Source organism: Bombyx mandarina, chromosome 08 (assembly GCF_030267445.1).
Source record: "Bombyx mandarina strain Sakado chromosome 08, ASM3026744v2".
Lineage (NCBI taxonomy): Eukaryota > Metazoa > Arthropoda > Insecta > Lepidoptera > Bombycidae > Bombyx > Bombyx mandarina.
This window is the reverse complement of record NC_143215.1, coordinates 7344097-7368029: the sequence shown is the minus strand read 5'-3', so window position 1 is coordinate 7368029 and position 23933 is coordinate 7344097. Positions and strand designations below refer to the sequence as shown.

The 23933-nt window shown below is 37.1% G+C and overlaps 2 protein-coding genes across 3 annotated transcripts in view; one reads left to right on the top strand and one right to left on the bottom strand.

Annotated features, from left to right (window-relative positions):
• Positions 1-761: 761 nt before the first annotated feature.
• Positions 762-23933, bottom strand: part of chas (chascon) — a 161235-nt gene continuing 138063 nt past the window's right edge. For both annotated transcript variants that reach the window (XM_089729139.1, XM_089729138.1), the window contains exons 7-12: positions 17982-18134; positions 17227-17328; positions 16568-16718; positions 16408-16494; positions 8774-9983; positions 762-2383 (exon numbers count right to left, since the gene is read on the bottom strand). In XM_089729139.1, the coding sequence (XP_089585265.1) occupies positions 1195-2383; positions 8774-9983; positions 16408-16494; positions 16568-16718; positions 17227-17328; positions 17982-18134 (2892 nt within the window). In that variant the 3' untranslated portion in view covers positions 762-1194. The remainder of the gene's footprint in view (positions 2384-8773; positions 9984-16407; positions 16495-16567; positions 16719-17226; positions 17329-17981; positions 18135-23933) is intronic.
• On the top strand, positions 18282-19245 carry LOC114252517 (N-terminal Xaa-Pro-Lys N-methyltransferase 1). Its single transcript, XM_089729359.1, has one exon. It carries the CDS (start codon positions 18282-18284, stop codon positions 18960-18962), a length of 681 nt encoding a protein of 226 aa, XP_089585485.1. The 3' UTR covers positions 18963-19245.

Sequence of the window (23933 nt, the reverse complement as noted above, 5' to 3'; positions counted from 1 at the left end):
AAAAATTAAAAAAAACAATTCTCTTATATTTTACATATTAAAATAAACATGTTTATTTGATAATTTTTCATGAAATTCGGTATGAAATTAGTCTGAATAGTGTAATAGAATTCCTTGCAGGCTTCCTTACAGGCAGCAAGCTAGCCTCAAATAAGTTATGACCATACTGTTGTGAGATCTTGGATCTATCAATAACTTCTAGGCCTCAAACCTCAAATAATTGTTTTGAAAAAGTAAGAAAAAGTGCTTTCTTAAGATTTAAGCTCTTTATAACTTAAAAAATATAGTGATAATAATTTTAGTTAAGTGTCGGTGAAAACGGACATTTTTTATGTTATATCCGAGATGATGCTAAACAACAGAATCCTGTAGAGGTATTTGGTTATGAATTCAATTCACCAAACGACACCTTAGTCGTCCGTGAACAAGACATTATGATAACAAAAAGAAGACTTACCGTAAAAGTGGTTTAATGAAAATTGCAAATCCCGAAATATGGAGAAAACTTGGTTGTATGTATTTCACAGGACTATATTGACTATTTATACTTTTATCCACCAAATTTTATTTTTACTAAAAGATGTCATGAATGCAAATCTCAGACCAGTAGGTACACTGGTACTTTAGCAAAATACCAAAGTCTCAAACACGACTCTAGAATTCTAATCAGAAGAATCATAGTTTTAACTTTGTGTGACGTAAAATGGTTGTAATGAAAAAGTGTTATTTGAAATCGAGTCATCAATAAACAGTAAAAATAATTTTAGTGCGTATTAATACACTTTATTTTATTGATACATTTGAATAGAATTATAGTTATTTCATTACATTTTTATAAAAATAAATTTCTATTACATGTAATGCATAATATAATATTCACAAAAAATTAATAAATTTTATAATACCCGAATGTCAGATTCATTTAAGAGGACGGAATTGAACGATTAATACGTATATTACAATTTTAGTAAAGCTTTATGTCTTTTTACATGATAAAGCGTTTATAATTAATAGTTAAACAATGTACTTAGATTAAAATTTAACACTACATATTGTAAATCTAATGTGATTCCAAGATTCAGTCTGCTTTGACTTCGATTCAATACAATTGAATAATATGGCATTTATGATTTATATGTTTATTGTCAAAAAATCCTTCGTCACCGATTCTTATATATTCACTTCTCATGGCTCTCAATATTCTCTTAATTTCTCGGACACTTTGTATGTGCTAGATTTTCGTTCAGTATACGGTCCATGTTTTTCAAATCCAAAGTTAGATCGTTTTCCATTCTCTACGTGTTTGACACTGGGCAATGGTTCCTGTTTAAAGCCCCTACTTTTTGTTACTGAATTGATTTCTCTCGATTCAATTATTTCTTTTGAACGTCCGTCTCTGGATGGTACGACCTTCTTGCTAACAATCTCCACTGTATCCGTTACACTTGGTCGTTCAGGATCGCCGGACCTTGTAGTGTATCTATATGTTTCAGAGTAATTATCGCTGCTGTTGCTTCCTCGTCTGATGGCCGGAGATTTCATTCTTGAATCCAGCCGCGACACGAAAGGACTCGTTTCCCTATTCAATGATTCAGTTTTATACAAAGGCGTTTTAGTTATTCTTTCTTCTGAAAGACGCTCTTTGTAATGCGGCGAAGGAGTTCCATATCGTGACGAGAGTCTACTACCGTCTGATTCTTCATCAGCATGCAATGTTTGATACAATTCTGGCGCACGTTCTTTCAATCCTTTTAAAAATATCTTTTTCTTATCTGTGTCATCAAAAGACTTGCTATAGCCATTCGTGTGTCCATTAGTATGGGGTACAGTTTTTCCATACCGGGCTCCAAACAGACCATCCCTTCTCCTTTCAGTTTCACGGGAAACAGCATCAGCGAGGTCTCGTTGGCTACGATTTATGATAGACACGATTCCTGGGCTCTTCAATTGCTCTGGTGTTTCATCAAGTTTGCTTAGGTGGGGATTAGACTTGTACATTGTAGAATAGTTTCGGTTCATTGACGATATGTAACGAGGATGGGTTTGTTGTTCGGGTGCTCCCATAGCAAAACTCTTGCTTCTATTCAAAGCTTTGTACGTCCGCGCCGGCTTAGCAGGTCCTGGTGGGTAACCGTTTATTTTAACGTCTAAAGTTGCATTGGCGTTATTGGAGATGTTAGCAGCGCTTGCCGCACGTTTATTTGGTGTGAGTCGGTGCCAATATTTGTTTGAACTCGGCTTTTCGGTGGCTTTTTCCTTGCGGTCGTGTAGTTTCCGCGGTAGTGTCTGAACACTGCGCTTGTAATCTTCTTCAGTTTCGCTGTTCGGATTCAATCGACTAGTCGAGTGACTGAATCGACCTAGCGTACTCGAAAACTGCCCCCTGAAAAATGATATAGAGACAATTTAAGTGATTTTGTTTTATCTGATCTAGTAAGATCTATCAGATGACTTCATTGGTGGTGTGCGTGACGGCTTAATAACTTAGACCCACGTATTTCAATTGTTATTGTGTAGCACAAAAAATATATAATGATATTAATACCGTGGTAATTGGATTCAATGGGGAATATAATACTCCTACGCGCTTAACGACAGTGCTTTGTTTACATGACTTATGCGTTTCTTGGGCTTTAACTTACTTAACAAGTGGGCACTTTATTGTTTAAAAGCTCATTCTTTATATTATAAGACCTTTGAAATTCTAATTCTACTTATTGATATAGTTTTAAAGGTAAAGTTGCTCTATAATAAGAAAGAAACGACATTTAATATTCTCGTAGTAAATCCGTTCACAATTCTACATACAAATTAATTTTATATCTTCATATTTTTTCATCCATGTCACCGCTGCCTCGTTGACATTTCACATTAATTCGCACTGCTTATTAAAAGCACGAACGATTTCTTTACAGGTATATAATAAAAAGTAAGAGCATCTAATTTAAATGGGCCAATGTCGAGGAAAGATCGAGTTTAATGAAAAGTTTTGAAAAGAATTTCAACAAATTGAATTGATAAAGTATTTTATTCGGTATTAGCGAATCGTAGACATAATTAAAATGTTCAATTAGTTTTAATAATGAATCAATAAAATGAATTACGTCTTAATTAATGCTAATTTTTTAACAGCATTAATTATTCTAGATACCAACATGGCGATGCGTTTCAATTTTAATGATCGAGTATGCTAAACACACGGAAGCGTAAATCGATCTGCAATAATAATTATATCATACGACTAATTTCCATTATCTACATCCACCTAAACACACATCGCTATTATAGAACTGTATGAGTCATTTGACATTGCCGACCTTACTTTAAAACTGTTTCATTCTACAAACACGAGTGATTCAATACTACTTAAAAGGGTTTCTTTGTAAATTATTTACCCCCTATTAGGAAAACACGGGACATGTACTAAAATGGTGAGCTATGCCGGAACGCCGTCTTGATTGACGTTCTTTCAAGTCTCAGATTCTTTGAAAACGTTACTTTTTTCTACTGAATTTAATACCGACAGAAGCCTAAGATATGTACCAAAAGTTGCGTAAATTATACTAATTCGTTTTTTATTATATTTTCATATGTTTCTCGCTTTAGTTTTTTATTTATTTAATACATAAATATAAACCAATAATACGTAAGAATTGCGAGAGGTTGAATGTATTGTGAATCCGCAAGCAATAGTAGCTCATTTTCGTGGCAAAGCATTAGATCAGTCCCTTTTGATACGTAGGACACAGTTCAAACTACGACCTCAGCGCGTCAATTTATAGCAATCTATATATTAATACGTGAAGTAAAAACTTTGTATCCCTTTTTACGAAATTTGCGCGGACGGAGGAGTATGAAATTTTCCACACTTATAGAGAATATAGAGAAGAAGTGCACAATGCTAATATTTTTTTAAAATAATGCGTAAAAGATACATTAAATCAATAAAGAAAACATCACACACACTACATACCATGTATTTGACGCACACACGCATGCATACTATTTATTGTCAAACTTTTGTTCTTGACGTCTGTTGTCAAATTGAGTTTAATATTGTTTGTCTTTGCTAATATTTTTTATAGTGTAGTCTTGGCAAAATTTGTGATTATAGAAGTATAAAATACAATCATAATAGTGTACAAACTTACAATTCCAATTAATTATAGTCGAATTTCGACTACTGCGGGACCTCTAGTAGAAAGTTAAAGTTTAGTTTTGACTAAGCTGTTACGAAAATATGACCGCAGAGAACGACAGACATAGATCAGAAAATATATTTACATAGCGGTACGTTACGTCAGATGCCAATATTGATGGACTACCGCAATTTTACACTTTAATGCAAACAACGTTTACTTTTTAAGTGTCAAATTTTTAAGGCAAACGGTATGACCAATTTAAGTACTCGAGTTTTTTTTACGACATTTAAAGACAATATTTTTTCGCAATACGAGTATAATTAGGATAACGTTTGTCAACTATAACATTTAAATACATTAATTGTTAAACTACTGAATTAAGAAGTTTGTGAGTTTATTACAGTATTAACTTTAGTGCAGATTTATATCTTATTTTTATATAGATATATCTTATTTAGATCTTTTGGAAGACATTTGGGTGAACTTTCACACAAAGATAGTTTATAACTTGGATATAACTAATACATACTACACTAAAATACATATTTTAACACGTATACTACTTTTATCGTGCTAAATGACAGAAACCGGGCAAGGCTAGGCATAACGAAAAAAATAAATTTAACAGTGATTTTACGTGCCAACTGATTTACGAATCGATCGGTGATTCACGGACCAGACATTAATCCAGTCTTTATCCATTATATCGAAATTATAAATTCGCAATAACGCAGGGAAAAAATGCGGGACACGTTTAGGCATGTAATAAAAATCAAACCCGCATTCAATTTTATTTAATTACTACTAGTAGGACTTATTGCAAGCCCGCACGCCTAAAAACTACTATGTTGCAAATTTCTGTCTCGAAGCAGTGATGAGTTGATTTTTTTTCTCCCACTTATTCACTGTAAGCCTAAAAGGCTCTTCCAGCTCCGTGCGGACGGATAGCTGAGCTCACGGGCTCAACCTGAGAGAAATGTGCTAACACTAGCCCTAGGAAAAGCAATGCTTCGCAGAATCTACCACCGGATCGGAATCGCGACCCACTGAGAAGATCCGGCGAGAAACTCAGTGAGCTGTGTCTATGGGTTAGTTCGCTCGTCGAACTCTTCGTCGTAATTGACGAGTTCGACGAGGAGCGCGTTGGTTTTGAACAATGAGTTACCATTGTATACTAAAATTTCAGACTTCGAACTCATGTCGATGTGCGGCAGTAATTAAAGAGTCTAGGAGCTTCGTTGACCATTTAAAACTACATGGACAATGATATCGTTTGCCTAGCATTAAGCGGCTATCAGAATTTATAGACATCAACATAAATTGCCACTACCTAGAAGTTTGACTTCTAAGTCTCAGTTTTTATTGTACAATGGCTGTCCCGCTCTTCACACCGAAATGCATTACTGCTTCACGACAGAAATAGGCAGGGCGATTTAACATACCCGTGTGGGCTTACAAGACGCGCTACCACCAGTTGAATGCACATTTAGTAGCAGTCGTGGCCTAAAGGATAAGACGTCCAGTGCATTCGTGTTGAGCGATGCACCGGTGTTCGAATCTCAGGCGGGTACCAATTTTTCTAATGAAGTACGTACCTACTCAACAAATGTTCACGATTGATTTCCACGATGAAGGAATAACATCGTGTAATAAAAATCAAAACCCGCAAAAATTATAATTTGCGTAATTACTGGTGGTAGGACCTCTTGTGAGTCCGTACGGGTAGGTACCACCGCCCCGCCTATTTCTGCCGTGAAGTAGTAATGCGTTTCGGTTTGAAGGGTGGGGCAGCCGTTGTAACTATACTGAGACCTTAGAACTTATATCTCGAGGCGGGTGGCGCATTTACGTTGTAGATGTCTATGGGCTCCAGTAACCACTTAACACCAGGTGGGCTGTGGGCTCGTCCACCCATCTAAACAATAAAAAAAAAACATTTAAAATGCTTCCACTCGGTTTGGAATTCTAGTTATCGAAAGCAACCAATCTCAATAACAATTTGCAGCACCTTTTCTTCATATTAGAACATGATATATGACCACAAACAGATAGAATTTTCAAAAAATAGATATATTTGCGTATTAATTCAATGACTACAGTCAGACCGTATATAATAGTTTTGAAAAAAAATAGTAATAGTTTTGAAAAAAAAACCTATGGATCTACAAAACCAAATGTAACGTAATAATAGATAAAATAGCTTCACGATTTTCAAATTTCACTCCATAGCGAAACGATTATGCAAAATTTCCCAAAGAAGGAAATGTGAAACCAATACTTTCTACACAATTATGACCATACAGTTTCTTCATTACGCGTGCCTATTCAGATCGAAGCGAATCAAATTAGTATGCAAGTTGACCTACTACCAAGTTGCCAAACTAAACCTTTGGAACTGAGTATTCCTTATTACAGATTACAAATACAATAGTTCCGAGTTACTTCACATTTATTGTTTCTGATACTCCGAAGTTTCTTAGAATCCATCGGATGAGTAAACCTAGTTTCTACTGAAATGCTTACATTTATTTTCTTGTCACGTAAATTGAAATCATTTGAGTTACTTGAGCAATTGTTTTTCGTATTTATTTTGATTCGCCTGCTATCAAGATACATGATAAATTTAATTTTCCCGTTTCATTGAGATATCTAAAATTGGAAACAAGCATTTTAGCCTCTCAACACGCTCTGCCACGAATATACAAATATAACTAAGGAAAGGACTAGACGTTAGAAATTATAAGTTAGACCAAAGTTTTATTGTATTGTATAGTGCACCATGGATTAAGACGACCAGATTAAGTTAATAGATTCATTTATACAACTTATCGTTTTATTGTTAACTGCTTGTAAGACAGGGTTATAATAAATAGCATAGTTTAGATGTAATGTAGTAAAGGAAGGGAATTCTTGTTTAGAAGGTCTTTTAATTATAGTTACGGTCTAACCTAGAATGTAGCCTCAAGGTAAATGTTAGGTGACATACAACTAAATACTTCAAAGCTCAAGCTTATTCCAATTCACAAGCTTTTGATTTTACTTATTTAGACTTTATGCGTAGACCCATACAAACAAATATGAAAAATAATAAAAAAAATGTTCGAAGGAAATGAACAAAATGTCATTAAATTTATATTTTATAAATCTACATTTTATGAATAAACTGAATTGCTACTAACAGCAAAGAGATGTTTCGATTATTTTTATAGGTGAATGGATTATTTTTGTATTTTAATAATAACTGCAATTATGATGTTGGAATTTATTTTCGAAATCTTTAAACATTATAGTAATAGCTCTCCCACATTTCAAACCAACAAGCATAATGACTACACGGCATAAGTAATCAAAATGCTATCTGCCTGTGCCGATTCTTTTATTTTTATTAATTAAGATTTAGTTAGTTTAGTTTAGATATCTTGTACTCTATTGTCATATTTTGGGAAGACTGTACAAAATAAGCTATTCAAAGCTAGCAGCGTTTCTCGTGGACAAAATATTAGCGTATTATGAGTCCCCACAGATTGATACTACCGTGTTGCCTATTTCTCCCGTTAAACAGTCATGCGTTCCTGTTTGATAGGCGTGGTAGGACTGATACATTTTTTTCCTACCTATTCGCTGGTAGCTTAAAGGGGCTGTTCGAACTACCCGCGAATGGGTAGGTGAGCTCACGGGCTCAACCTGAGAGAATTTGTTAATACTACTCCTAGCAATCAGTGCCTCGGAGCATTTACCACTGGATGGGAATCGCGACCCACTGAGAAGAACCGGCGAGAAGCTCAATGGGTTGTGTCTGTGAGTTAGTGTGATACAATAAAATAAGGAGTTCAACTTCAAGTGATATTCACGTTATGTCACCTACATACTCCGGTAATTTCTCAAAACTGCACAGGGCTCGATCAATCTCGTCGAACCCATTTAAATAAATACCCATCGCTATTTATAAAAAGGACGAAGAACTAAGCACCGCAATACTCTATTATTATACAAGTAATTTGATGCGTGCATTGAAACAAAGCATTATATATAGTAAATCAAGCTAGTTAAGCCCACGTACGTCCACATTATTCTCGGGCCCTATCAGATCGCCGTAACTATATGATAATAAACAACAAACGCATTAATTAAATTTTATGTTTGGCATCTGTCGATGTAGGTGGGCACGGATCGGTCGTGGAACCAGATGCTTTTTAAGGCCGTTGAGTAGATTTTTATATTCAAATTATATTGTATCGTTAATTTTCAACATCGTGAATTTGATTTGTCACGTGTAAACGATTGAGCCGAACAAAAGCGAAGGAGTCTTAATTTGATGTCCCTTAGCCGAAATTGAATGTTAAATGTTGTTTTGATTAAATTTGATGTGTTTTGTAATCTAGAATTTCGATTAAAATAAAATTAGATACAGAAAACAACTAAGTGAAGCGATTTTAGCAGATTTAAGTGCTACATAGACATGTCCTTCTTTGGGGGAAATATTAAACGAGTCCTGAGCGGTAGGCAGCGGTATGTTTTCCCCTGGCTTCACCATGAGCGACAATTGCACTCACCATCACGCAGATCGTATCGTTCTAACAGTGGTATTAAAACAACAAAGCAAATTTGTCGTAAATAAATAAATTTCATACCTGTCTCGGTGTTCACGGGCGTCGTGTCCGGCGGTGCGCTTCGAACTGCCCTCGTACTTGTGCTCGCGGCCGTAGATGCTGGGCGCGAAGGGGTCCTCCCCGAGATAGTAGCGGTGCGGGGGCGCTGTGGGGGGCGCCAACTCGCCACCGTACTGCTTATACGTACGCGACGAGTGCTCTGGTGACGGCGACCGAGAGCCTCGCCAGCGACCCCGCCGCTCTGCTGAAGCCGAGCGAATTTTACCAACTAGCCTCCGGATGGAATTCCCGATTGCGGACCCGACGGACTTTCTTGCCGGTGACGGACGTCGCCCGCTGTCGGCAAAGCGGGTTTTCTGATTTTGTTTGCGCTCGTCACGATCACGTCGCCGCGGTGGGGTGCGGTCCCTATCCGAGCTCTCGCGTCTCTCCCGCGGAGGCGAATAATCAGGTGGGGGCTCAGTCGCGCCTTCCTCACGGCTGTCACGAGACCTTCCAGAATTCTCGTTTCTGGAGGAACTTCTGTAACCACTGTCATAACGATGCTCTTCAGATACTCGCAGCTTTGGTTGACGCTTACGCTCTGGGGCGATCGGGCGATAATCCTCTTCCACCGACGGCTCTCGGAATGACCGATCAGTTTCTAATGGCCGGAATGGTGATCCACGTGGGGGACTGTGCATAGTTGACGACGACACGTAGGCGGAATCGTCTCGTGAAGGCGGATGGCGGCGGCCGATCGGCGACGACCGACCCTGAGGCGAATCGCGTTTTCCATACACGTGCCGAGGTGATGAGCCATTTAAGCGATCATTACTAGCGTATGGCGACCGAGCAGTTGGCGGCGATGGCGACGAACTGCGCGGTTCTGGCATTCTAGGCTTTGTGGCTCTTCTTTGTGACCAATCAGCGACGCCTTTAAAATAGCCTGTAGTCCTGTTGGCCTGAGGCCTTTCGTCCGAAGGCGTCGACGATTTCGTTTTTCTCAGTACACGATCTCCATAAACTGGCGGCGGTGGTCCGGTCGAAGATTTACCAAAGTAGCCCTCGTCCTCAATTGTTTTTTTCTTAAAAAACGGCTCTGGCGGTCGACCTATCTCTTCGGCAATGGAATCGTGCGAGGATCGCGAATCACTACCGAAATGACTTTCAAGCCATTTGGAGGTTTCCTTTTTTCTGGTCTCTTCCTCGATGTCGAAGTCAACCGGCCTTTTGTAATCCTTGTCGTGGTCTGGAAGTAAATAAATAATAAATTAAGGATGCTTGTGTGCACGAGCACTCGCGTTCGATCTCGCTACGAAGTGGTGGCAAGTGGCAAGCGACTGCGCGTCCTCTCGCACACATGTTATGGCGTAATCGTTCGGTAAACACATAAGTTTGCCAAACTACCGAAGGTCAATGCGGCACAAACTCGAGACATCTTTACTTAACCGCCATAAAACAAGCGCGGTAAATTATTGACTGAATTATAATTTCTAGGTCATTATTATTGATCGCATGACTTTTAAACGACTTTTCATGTTATAAGACTCAAGTCAAGTTTACTTACAAGGAGCTTCATAATTTTTTCGTGTAATTGATTATAAAGTTTTAAGTTTAGAATATTTCGAACAAATAGTAAGTTTTTAAATTATGTAAGTACTAAAAAGTATTTAATTAAGAAGTATTTATATAATAATTATAGTAAATTTGTATGAACAATATATTTGTCAAAAACTTTTAATTATAAAACACTGGTATTACCTACAAGAATTATCCCTTATCCAAAATGTACTGACTTTAATGTGAATCATTTTCTTGGAAGGGTCCCCGCATGGCATCGTGATTAAGTTATGTAACTTTATGTCGTAATTAATGTCCTTACTTTGAACACTGGTAATAATTATAATAGTATCTTTTTGAATATTTTATGCGCAATTTGTTGAAATTGTCATTAAACTAATTTACGGTACGGAGCCCATTAATCTAGAAAGATCGTTGGAATATACTTTTTCAATTATTGCTAGAATCAACACAGCAAAAGCAATTAATTCTTTCATTTTACCCTGGTCTGAATTCATGTCCCTGTTGAATACACTCAACAGAATGTTTGTTTGTAACATTGTGCTTATCCATTAAAGGTGTGATACGCAATCATAATCTTATCACTGTTCAACAATAACCACTAAATATATTGAGATGTATTTTAGGAGTAAATTAAATTTAAATTAAATTAAAAATTGTATTCATTTTCTGGCAAGTTTAATGGTAAGTAGTCACTATCCCTCATGGACTCCATGGCGATACCAGAGAGACAACTAAGCCGCTGCCTACAACTAAATTTTTATATACTTGTATAATAGTTTATCAGAAGTTGATTACGCATCTTGATTTCTAAATAGATATGCACATTATTTTTAAATAGTTTATGAATATCGATTCAAGAGTACAATACCGATTCGATATGATATCGATTTTTATCAATGAATTTGACAACGATTCGAGTTGTATGGGCTTCTTTAGATCAGTGACTTTCAGTTAGCTTTGTCTGAGTACCAGCACACGAATCTATTTCATATTTAATAACACACACCAGTATATTATTTATTAATGGACACATAAAATAGTGAATATATTAAATTTTACCTAAATCATGGTTCTAAAAGACAATGCAAATTATAAAAACATAAAAACTAAAATGGTCCTGACTCGCATATCTAGATAATAATATGTACGTAGTAGATAGTCGCAACTCGCAATGGATTAGAATACTATCGATATTGTACGTTAAATACTTTGATTATTTTATTTATTCGCTAGCTTAACCACGGTCTCATTTTCTCCTTTTCTGAGATGGGTGCACGATCTCACGGCCCTCCTGGTGTTAAGTGGTAACCGTAGCCCATAGACATTAACAACGTAAATTCTGAAACCACCTTGAGACATGAGCTCTCTAAGTCTCACTTTTACAGTACAACGGTTGCCCCGCTTTTCAAATGGAAACGTATTACTGCTTCACGGCAAAAATAAGCAGAGTGGTGGTGCTTACCGAACTTCCGTTCAGTAGAATAAAGTTATTTCCTATTACCTGGAACCGAGTCTAAAACAGTAGGAAACGGCTTGAATATGCCCCAAGCATTGCTGATGTCCATAGACGACGGTGACTACTCACCCTCATTTGTGAGGCCACCAGCGCTCAATACTCTTGACTTAACTACAATTGACGAGGATAATAACCTTACCACTTTTAAATAAAATAATTTATCGATTACATTTGAGAATCGATTCCGAAGTATTGGACCTATCGCGAAATAAACAATCGATTAAAATAAAACAAACGCGCATCACTACTATCAAACCGTTCTGAAGCCTCGTCGACTTTGCTGCGTAGGCTCAGCTCCCATATGCGGCCCGACGGACGTGCATCTCAAATTGCCAACTTATAACCTCCTTGGAAAATCGTACGTTTGTTTGCGTACTACTTAATTGCTAGCAGAAACAGTGCCTCGCCAAATTTAATAGTGAAAGTGTGCGATCTTACGCGGAGGCGTACTGATTTATGATATGCTTTTGTACTGTTATCGTTTTGCCGATCTGTGTGGTTTGTCTGATTTCAGAATGAATCTATTTCAAAAGCGACTTAAACGTAATTGTAGCATAGTTCCTCTTAAGAATAAGACTCCTGGTGTATACCTTTTTTTTTCTAGGATTGAAGGATTGCTGCTGGCCCCGGAGACCTTTCCAGTTTCACCAGGACAGGTGCAAAGGCTCAGCCAGGAGGGGTGGGATTTGCTAGCAACTGCCCGAGCGCCTCCGAAGGAGACCTAACAACTCAAGAGCAACTGCTTCGCGAATGAATCTACTACCGGATCGGAATCGCGACCCACTGAGAAGATCCGGCAAGAAACTCAGCGAGCTGATTCATGGGTTAGGTTGTATGGCGCACTCTTTGTCGAGTTCGACGAGTACGGTTACGGGGGTCCCTAAGCCTAACACTAGTTTTTTTTTTTTTATTGCTTACAGTGCTTAACTTTATTCCTATTGAACGATGCAACAATAACGAAATTCCAATGCCACCAGGGCCAACCCATCTAAGAAAATAAGGATTTAACACGTGTACATTTTTTTTTTCCTACCTAAGCTGGTAGCCTATTCCAGCTATATAGCTATTCCAGCGTAACCGTAACTAGTAGGTGAGCTCACGGGGCTCAAACCTGACGACGATGCTAACACGAACCCTAGCAAGAGTCGTGCTTCGCAGAATCTACCACCGGATCGGAAACGCGACCCACTGAGAAGATCCGGCGAGAAACTCAGTGGACTGTGTCTGAGAGTTCGTGTACATCAGCGACTTCCACATTGAAGAAATAGCTAAGGATAATTAAAGTGACATCTGTAAATTTTATAACTTTGCTTCATTACTGGTAGGTTATTTTATGAGTCGCATACGAGCTTGCAACATACATGTTATATGAAATGATAGCTTACGCTAATGTCTCGATTCGATCTAAATAATGTTTTTAATGACCTCAAGCCCGCACGTGATTACATGTTAAAAACATTTGCCTTGGTGTTTACCAGCCGTCATTTATTTCAGCAATGCTCTATTGTACACTATCAAAACGTTTTCTTTTTATACTTACAGTTACTGTTCTATTGAATTTTATTCGTGGTAATGAAATTCATAAAATAAAGTAAACGTGCTTTAAGGTATGAAGCAAATTTATTTACGAGATGATTCGCAATTCAGAGATTAATGATGATTTCTGTGAAATTGGGTAGCATGTCTGATTTTTAGTTTGTTTGTTCAAATAAAGAGAGAGATAATACGACCTATTTATTGTTCACGAACGCGTTTAAGTGAAGTTAACAACAAAATTAATTAATTCCTACGATAAGTTTGCTATGTACCATTCCTATAACTAGTGTCCCGAAAAAACTTTTTTAACCTATTTTGTATTAAGTGAGCAACCCCACGCTTTTATTACAATAAAATCATTTTTTCTTACACTATTTTCAATTCATATTTATTAAAATTTGTTTTATATTTTTTAGTTGGTTTTTCAATAAAAGCGTATTTTGTTATAATAGTTTTTTTTAAACTATTATTTATTTTTAATTTTTTGGTTCAATTCCAATTTTTTCAATAATTATTAACTTTCATTTTTATTTTTTTAAATTGATTTGTCTTTACTCCTGAATAAGTATACCAAATTTCGAGTTAATCCGACGTTTTGAAGGGAGTCAAAATCATGTTCAAAGATTCCGTTACAAACATACATGCTACATCTGAAGCTAATAAAAGCGTATTAAAATCGAATTTGAACACACACGACGCATACCAGACAATCCTAGTATAGAATTACCATAATATAATGCCTATTTGATTCTAATATATGCGGAGTGTTTTTTTATTTAATACAGCCAAGCCGACGGCTGAGCTGATTGTGATTATAATCCATAGACGTCAAACGTATATACGATTACGTACTTTGAGACACGAGGACAAAGTCTAGATTGTATCGACTTACACACTATTTAGTGCGGACTGCATAACTGTATCACGACAGTTACACATAGTATTAGTCTACTCTGTCAAATTTCAGCTGTTCTCTAATATGATAAGAAACACATCCTTTTACGCACTTTTTATTTTCTTGTTACCATACATTACTATGCATATATTACTAGAGACATGTTAGTAAATCTGTTTAATATAAGATGTCCTTCTTCGAACGAAGTTACCGGAGTCTTCAACAAAAGGCAGCGGGTGGCTTTATAATTAAAAAAATACAATATCAATCTAGTAATACTTCTCGATTTGATTTTTTTAAATACATATAATTTTGTTAAGAAAACAATAATATGTTACCATTGCGTTGAGATAATCGTAAATCTAATAGAAAACTGTGTGATTGGACAAATGTTTTTTTTTTCGTCTCATTAGTACACATACATTTTTATTTGAAAGCATTATAGCTTGTTTTCATTATCGTTAAAGAGCAAATTCATGCAAATCGCGTGCATTTTAGATATTTAAAATTGACTTAAAATAAAGTGGCTACGTACCTACCACATTTTTTTTTTGTTTTCGTTCACTTCACAATTAAATTTTACGATGTTTGAAATTAAATATTTTGTAGAAATCGTTACGATGTATATCTATGAGCACTTGGACAAGTTATACGGAACAGACTCTCGACCAAGGCCGTCGACTTGACACTAAAATGGCCACAATGTCGAATTATTAACATAACGATTTCAAACTAAAGATACAGGTACTACACTCCTATTTTGGTGCGATACTCTGAATGAACTGATTTGGTAAACCTCGTTTCGTAATGTTATAGCTTCGCATGATATTCTTTGCCCTCGAGGCGACGGTATGACGCCAACGGCCAACATGAAAATTTTCAATAACTCATTCAGTTACTTCCTACAAAATACTTTATTGGTGACAATGGTATTTTAATATTATTGAATGTATTTTTTTTGTTGATTTGTTTGTGTACATGCACATGCTCGTCCACCCATCTAAGCAATAAAAAAAAAGACTTTGTAACCTTTACTTTTTGTAAATGTTGTTTATGGACGAACGAGCTTAAAGCGTATTAGGGGGCAACCGAAGATCATAGACACCACACCATCTTGATAGATGAGTTCGAACTTTCATTTATACCCTTCTTTAGACCCGAAGCGATATATCTATTCGTACGGACTAACTGTATGCCCTACCGACAGTAATCACGTAAATTTAGAAAAACTTCAGGTTGATTTTTATGACACGACGTCTTCCTTCATTGTTAGTGAACGCGTGTTGGGACTGCGAGGTACGATTTTCTTGAAAAATTCGCAGCTGCCTTCCAAATTTGAGAGCCATTATCGTCGCATCACTTGATACCAACCAACCAACTTGATACCAACATATCGAACATATTATCAATTAAGCCAAGAACACTTAATTCGTCCTGACCAACTACAACCGCTACCTTTTTTTATTTCTACTTATTCGCTAGTAACCTAAGAGGCTATTCCAGCTACGCCCGGACCGGTAGGTGAGCTCACGGGCTCAACCTGAGAGTATTTGCTAGCACTGGCCCTAACAAGAGCAGTGCTTCGCAGAATCTACCACCGGATCGGAGTCGCGACCCACTGAGAAGATCCAGCGAGAAACTCAGTGGGCTGTGTCTATGGGTTAGTTCGCTCGTCGAACTCTTCGTCGTATTCGACGATGGTGACCGGTGCTTGTGAGGTCTAAAAGCACCGTGAGTGGATCCGGGGGATCCGACAAGACATGTTTCGGGCGACGGCTACCTTATAGCTCTTTTCATCCGTAATGCTCACAACTATTTTCCTACCTAACTACCGAATTGGTACCTAACCCCTAACTCCCTTAGATACTGATGACATTTAACGAATTATTCTTAGATAGTAATAATACTAGTAATGTGAGACGAGAATGCAAAAACTTGTAAATAACCATCATAAACTAATCGAATCTACGCATTTTTTAACGCAAAGGGAATTTCTAACTACGATTTATAATTTTTAAAACACTGCCATCTATAGAAAATTTGTGAACTAAATTCACCAAGCACCATCTAGTGGCGAATAGTGGAAGCTAACTAACAGCGCCATCTGTTGTCTAGGTTGTGAAACATTATTCTCTTCCTTACCATTGTGACGAAGGCGTCGCTGGCGTCGCAATCTCACTGACAAACTATCCCAATCGTCATCCATATTTGGTTGCCCTTCTCTTTCAACTGCGAAAACGACAAATGTTTTAAAAATTTGTACAATCAATCTATTGACATAAATCTTTTATTAAATGGTTACCTTCTTCAATGCGATTTTTTGAATGTACAGTATGAGAGACTCGCAGTCCTCCCGCCATCAGGTCGGTACTCTTCTCAAGCTCGACCCTTTTGCGCCGTTCTGTACCTCCTACCTCTTCCACCAGGCTCGCGTCGCTCGCCAGTGACTTCACCTATAATTGAAATTCTTTCACGTTTTTTAAAAATGAAAAAGAAGTGTAGGTACCTAAACGAACAATTTTTTTTTTATTGCTTACATGAACAGACGAGCTCACAGCCCACCTGGTGTTAAGTGGTTACTGGAGCCCATAGACATCTACAACGTAAATGCGCCACCCACCTTGAGATATAAGTTCTTAGGTCTTAGTATAGTTACAACCACGGAATAGATAAATAAGGTTACCTTATTTATCTATTCCGTGGTTACAACGGCTGCCCCACCATTCAAGCCGAAACGCATTACTGCTTCACGGCAGAAATAGGCGGGGTGGTGGTACCTACCCGTGCGGACTCACAAGAGGTCCTACCACCAGTAAATTTTACAGAATACGAACCAAGATCCATTTGCATTATCTATTTACATTCGGATTAATTTGATCCTATTGTTTAATATTCAGTTGTAGTGCACAATGTATTTAAAAAAGTAAGTATTTTTGAACTAAGGCAGTATTCATAATTTACCTCGTTCTTGGATAGTTCCTCGTCGCAGACTCTTTCTTGTTCTTTCGTGTGAAATGTTTGTGTCACAATCGTCCCATCAGGACCCAACGCACGCAGTTCTTTCTGTTCAAAGGAATTTTATAAATGGTAAATAACATTTCTGAATTAACTTTTTCATAATTACTTGACCATTCATTAAATCTTTGATAATATTGCATAAAAGTAAACATAGCATCAAAATATCACAAAACGGAACGAAAAAGTATTTTTTGTCAACGGGCTTTACGGGCTTACTCAGCCTCAAATATTGAGTGCATCTTTCTAACTGAGTTTAAAATTGCTGCCGATATAATACAGTCTATGTTGGATGACTATGTAGAATTCTGTAATTACACTTAATTTTACTAAGCTACATCATTTTCACTCGTTTTTTTTTTTATTTATCTACGTCGTAATTGTTAGGTAAAGTAAACCACTAACTTTTAAAAAGGCTTCTTGAATATTTTATCAAGTTTCTTTTTTTTTTAAGTGTTTACTGGAACCCATAGACATCTATAACGTAAATGCGGCACCCACCTTGAGATATAAGTTCTAAGGTCTCAGGTATAGTTACAACGGCTGCCCCACCCTTCAAGCCGAAACGCATTACTGCTTCACGGCAGAAATAGGCGGGGTGGTGGTATCTACCCGTGCAGACTCATAAGAGGTCCTACCACCAGATAGAGTCTTTTAGATCTTTTATAGTTTACTCTTCCAGGGTGTACTCGTTTACGTACCGTGTCATCAGTGTTGATTGTAGTATTGTACGCCACAGTATCCTTAATGATTATTGGACCTCGTGGCACCAGAGCCAATTGCTGCTCGGTCTGCAACTTCAAAGCATCTCGGATGTCCTCTTCTTTAGTTTCATTGACTGCTGCTATCAGTGCCTTTAACAAAAAGAAAAAAATATATATCAATAATCTCACAGAGTTATTAACTACTCGTAATGTGGCAAGCAAAAAGGTTGGTGCCTAATTTCGTGATTTCATTCAATTTCTCTTATAATTGTATGACGTCTCACGACGCTGTCAAAAATGTGGAATAATGACCGAGAATTTATATTATATATAATTTATAAAAAAGCCGCTAGATATTGGGCTAATGTGCCGGCAACAATAGATGGAGTACTTGGTGGCTTTGGTAACTTCTCCGACATTGACATTGATGGATCTAGGGCGTTTTTAAACAAAGTGCTAAGTTCCGCTAATCCGCCGGCCACAAAACTTGCTCTCGATTGCGGGGCTGGTATTGGGCGGGTAACAAAACACTTGCTGATTCATTATTTCGAAAAAATAGACCTCGTGGAACCGGATTTAAAGTTCATTACCGAAGCTAAGATTAATATCGGTGATGACGTTACGAAGCTAGGAACCCTGTACCAGACTGGACTTCAAAACTTTAGACCGCACAACAATTATGACGTTATGTGGTGCCAATGGGTTCTTGGACATTTAAATGACTCCGATCTCATAAAGTTCTTAAACCGAAGCAAAGAAGCACTATCCAAAAATGGTATAATAATTATTAAAGAAAATATAACAACATCTAAAGAAGTTGAATACGACGAAGATGATTCATCCGTGACACGACCACTTGAACTGATGACGAAAATTTTTGATCAAGTTAACCTTCGAATAATTCATTCCGATATACAGTATGGCTTTCCAGAAGACATTTACCCAATACATTGCTTCGCTTTATCTCCGGTGCAATAAATTTTACGTTTAAACATTTATGATTTGAAATCTTCTCATTTTTTTTAAGGTTGCTGTATTTACTTTGATGAAGTGGCAAGTCGTGGCCGGGATTCGTGATGATGTCGTTAAATAAAGTAGGATCCCGGGCGCAGCGTGGCGTCGCAACAAGATCCGCAAGTGCATTCACCGTTTTAGTGTTTTGTTACGAAATTCTTGGCGCAGAAACCGCAAGGATAGCGCAACATAATCTGCCTATAGACCTATTATAGGAACTGACGGAATTTGACGTCTTGAGCTTTACTTTAAAAATAAAATTGCTGTGTTCAAATTATCAGCTGAAACATCACAATATTTTCTTGCGTGCGTCTACTAAATCGTCTTATGGACGATATAAAAAAAACGGAGCCAAGAATTTTGACCAGTTATTATAAGTAAATAGAAAAAGAATTTAAAATACTTGTCCATTCTCCTTATTGATAAACTGAACTATGACTGTGTCATAATTAAGTCAGAATTAAGGAACATATTGTGGATGTCAAGGGTAGCTGAGCACACAAGTCTGCGGTTTATCAACATGCCAGAGAAAAATACCTACTAGATTTAAAAATAGAGTTTAACCCAAGCACTCTAGGCGAGGCCATTTAAATTAAAAATACCCTACCTTTGATTGAGAAGATGGTTACCGCGTATCTAACAATTGGGAGCCTCTTGTCGTGAAGATGAATACCCAAATCGAACAAACTGCTCGACCTCTCATACATTCTGCGTGCAGAGAAACGTAAATCTCAATGGATAGGTTTTGTAGAAATTTAGATTTCCGTCGTCCGTGACTACGAAAACTATAGCGATCGAAGTCGGAAAACAATAACCGCGAGATGAAACCGTTAAAATCTCAAATATCTATACTAATATTATAAAGAAGAAAGATTTGTTTGTTTGTTTGTATTGAATAGGCTCCGAAACTACTGAACCGATTTGCATAATTCTTTCACTGTTTGGAAGCTACACAATTCCCGAGTGATATAATATTTTTTGAAAAAAATTAGGGATCCTTACTAAAACTCCTATAATGTAACCCAAGATGTTAAAAAATTACCTAAAATACTTCGATCAATAATACTACTTATTGATCGAAGCTAAAATATTCTTTACATCGCGCGCCCTACCAAAACTATTGATGATAGAATAAAATAACGTACTACGACTTTGTAACACATTATTATTTACGATAGCCCACTGAGTTTCTCGTCGGATCTTCTCAGTGGGTCGCGTTTCCGATCCGGTGGTAGATTCTGCGAAGCACTGCTCTTGCTAGGGTCAGTGTTAGCAACTCTCCGGTTTGAGCTCCGTGAGCTCAACTACACACGTTAGGGTGAAGCTGAAATAGCCTCTCAAGGCTATCAGCAGAGGTAGGAAAAAAAAAAAAAAATTATTTACAAAAAGTGTCGCGACAGCGTATGTCTAACTATTATAGTTATGCCGCAATAAGTGTTCTTTTATTTAAAAAAATAAAACATCGTCAAATATCGTTGAAATTTTTGTTAAAGACCTGAGCGGAGCCGGAGTGGGCCGCTAGTAGTTAATAAATATTAAAACACAATTGATTTCATTAAAAATAAAATAATTTCACTTGGAATTCATTCTTCTTCAATTTCAACGTCGCTGAGATAATAATTAACAAAAACGATTTTGAAAGTACCTACATTCGATATTCAATCAGACAACAGTTACAGATGAATATCGCACTGTGCCCCATTATTAGGGCTTCTTCGATAACACGGTATGGCTAGTAATCTTATGTTGCAGTTACACGGTTGTAACCCATCAAACTTGATTATCTTTAGCTCGTAAGTCGCTTCCGAATATTAATTTATTACTAGAGGTCCCACAGTAGTCGAAATTCGACTAAAAATTAATTGGAATTGTAAGTTTGTACACTATTATGATTGTATTTTATACTTCTATAATCACAAATTTCGCCAAGGCTACACTATAAAAAATATTAATAAAGACAAACAATATTTAATCTATTCTCAATTTGACCACATACGTCAAGAACAAAAGTTTGACTGTAAATAGTATGCATGCGTGTGTGCGTCAAATACATGGTATGTAGTGTGTGTAATATTTTCTTTATTGATTTAATGTATCTTTTATGCATTATTTTATAAAAATATTAGCATTGGGCACTTCTTCTCTATATTCTGTAAAGTGTGGAAAATTTCATACTCCTCCGTCCACGCAATTTTCGTAAAAAGGGATACAAAGTTTTTGCTTCACGTATTAATATATAGATTTTCGATGAAGACCATGAAGTGTTTGAATTGTGGTATCATGCATTGGCCTCGTATTCAATGAAAAAGGCAAATACAATCGAATTCAGAAATGTCAACGGCACCTATTGCATGTTTCTTTACTTTTGTCGATGACCAAATGAGAAATACGAATGTGAACTTTACAAATAAATAAACATCAAACATTACGAACTGAGGTATGAACGTAGGCTTACAATTTCTTTTCACGTAGTGTCGTTAAAATGTAACGTTACTTTGGTGTTATTTGTATTGAGAGTAGCTAGATATCCGCCAGTCACGAATAGCAGTATATTCGTATTGCTATTTTCGGGCACAAAAAAACGAATCCACAAAGGTATAGTAATAATATTGGCTTCATTTGCCGCAGCTTATTTAGATCGTTAGAATTTTTCGCGACAGGTTCATTGGCCAAAACATTTGCGAGTGATATCAGTCGGTACTCTTCACGGTTTTACGAAGTTATTATAAGCCACACACACTAACACAATCACATCGTACGGTCACCTTGGAAGATCAAACCATAACGAAATATTTCGGCGTGTTTGTCCAAATTGTAGACACGACGTGCAGAAAAGACTTTTGCAAAACCTCTCGTCTTTATCTTGAATCCTAATTGCTTGAGCCAACTTGAGTTTCGTAAAAAAATTAGCGGATTGTTGCTACGAAATTTGGAGATAAACAAAGCTTGGACGTGACTAGGTTAGGAAAAGAGGTGCTACGTGTTTTGCAAATGTTCTGTCTGAATGATCCAAGAACGAGTTCCACTTGTAAGTTTTGCTACCGTGGTGAGGCAGAGCACGTGCGGCCTTTGTAAGTTCACGAGAAATTTTACTGCAAATGGAAATGCCTTTTCACGTTTACTCGCCTATTAAATGTTCGTATGCGCTTTGAATGTGAAATGCAAGTTTCACAGATTTTAACCTGTTTGAAAGTTATTGGGTTTTAGAAAAAACACAATAAGTTATTATTGTGACTATTGCCACAGCTTGCACAGGATGCGTTTTTGTTTTAGCGCTGAAGGTCTGCAGTACCGTCTCGTGCTAAGTGAATACATACGCACGAGGTCGAATTTTAAGCCGTACTGTGTGAAACTGTTCATCAATTTCAATCAACTTAATTTAAAAATGCTTATTATATCATCTTAAGATGCAAAAGGGTCAGGAAACGAAGTTTTTCGACATTGATCGGTTCATTTCCAGAGTCCAGCTTACATGCGCATAGACATATCAAAACTGACATATTATTTAGGGTCGAATGGTGTACTTTAATTGTAATGTGGATTGTTTTTGCTGGTAAATTCCGAGAGAATTTTATCACTGGTGGTAGGACCTCTTGTGAGTCCGCACGGGTAGGTACCACCACCCCGCCTATTTCCGCCGTGAAGCAGTAATGCGTTTCGGTTCGAAGGGTGGGGGTAGCCGTTGTAACTATACTGAGACCTTAGAACTTATATCTCGAGGTGGGTGGCGCATTTACTTTGTAGATGTCTATGGGCTCCAGTAACCACTTAACAACAGGTGGGCTGTGAGCTCGTCCATCCATCTAAGCAATAAAAATAAAATAAAAAAAAGATGTCTAACTCCCCACTCGATATCTATCCTAAAGTAACTTTGTACACACTCGCGTGAAGAGTCTAAGCGTGTTCACTACAGTGTGCTTAGTGCGAGTTTTTTAAGGTTCTCAATAGCATAAAAGCTAGCTCATATTTGTATGGAATGGGATCATTTGCCTGTGTTTGCCGCTATGGGCGCTGTTCCAATTCCATACAAAATTGGGCAAACTTTTACGCTATCGAGAACGTTAAAGTACTCGAACTAAGCACTGTTATAAAGGACACTGAAGAACGGACTCGAATTTTTATAGTCCATTACAGTTTTGAGACAATTTATGATAGCTAAATTGTTAATAAAGTTGCTTTTCATACTAAATATTATTGTTTGATCAATCTGATCACTTCTGGATTCAATACGATTGGATATTTAATTTAAAAAAAATGGATAAATGGTGATAACGCGAACTATCAAAGTGGTGGTTCACTTTGGATGGTTCTCGTCAAATTGTGATCCCATAGTTGTCTATGTTTTCCGTAGATGGAAACAGATAATTTGTCCGCTCATATGAACTATAGTAACTGTTGTATATCCAGGATTTAATGTACCAAAATACCATACGAAAATTTCCTGAACCATGAGACTCTAACTATCCGAGAATTAATTAATTTGTCATGGATCCAGCAATGAACTTAATTATACAATAGATGGCGTACATATTTATCGAAGAAAAGACTATGCTTAATTGATAAAATTCGTAGTTTCTGGTAAATCGGGCGTTACGTTTAGTCATGGATATCATAATTTGCAACGCCGGTTAAAATTCTCGAATTAAATCAAAGCGAGCGTGCGAGAATAAATTTTTGTGAAAGGTGCCTTAATATGTCACACTCGAAAGTTCTGAGAAGATACAGATTTTAATAGACACTTTGTGAAAAGTATGTCTTGACATCAGCGTAAGTAGATCCGCTTTTTTTTTTTGTTTAGATGGGTGGACGAGCTCACAGCCCACCTGGTGTTATGTGGTTACTGGAGCCCATAGACATCCACAACGTAAATGCGCCACCCACCTTGAGATATAAGTTCTAAGGTCTCAGTATAGTTACAACGGCTGCCCCACCCTT

What these genes read in the sequence shown, in the direction of transcription:
- LOC114252517 (XM_089729359.1), top strand. Translation starts at nt 18,282, where the DNA reads ATGTGGAATAATGACCGAGAATTTATATTATATATAATTTATAAAAAA.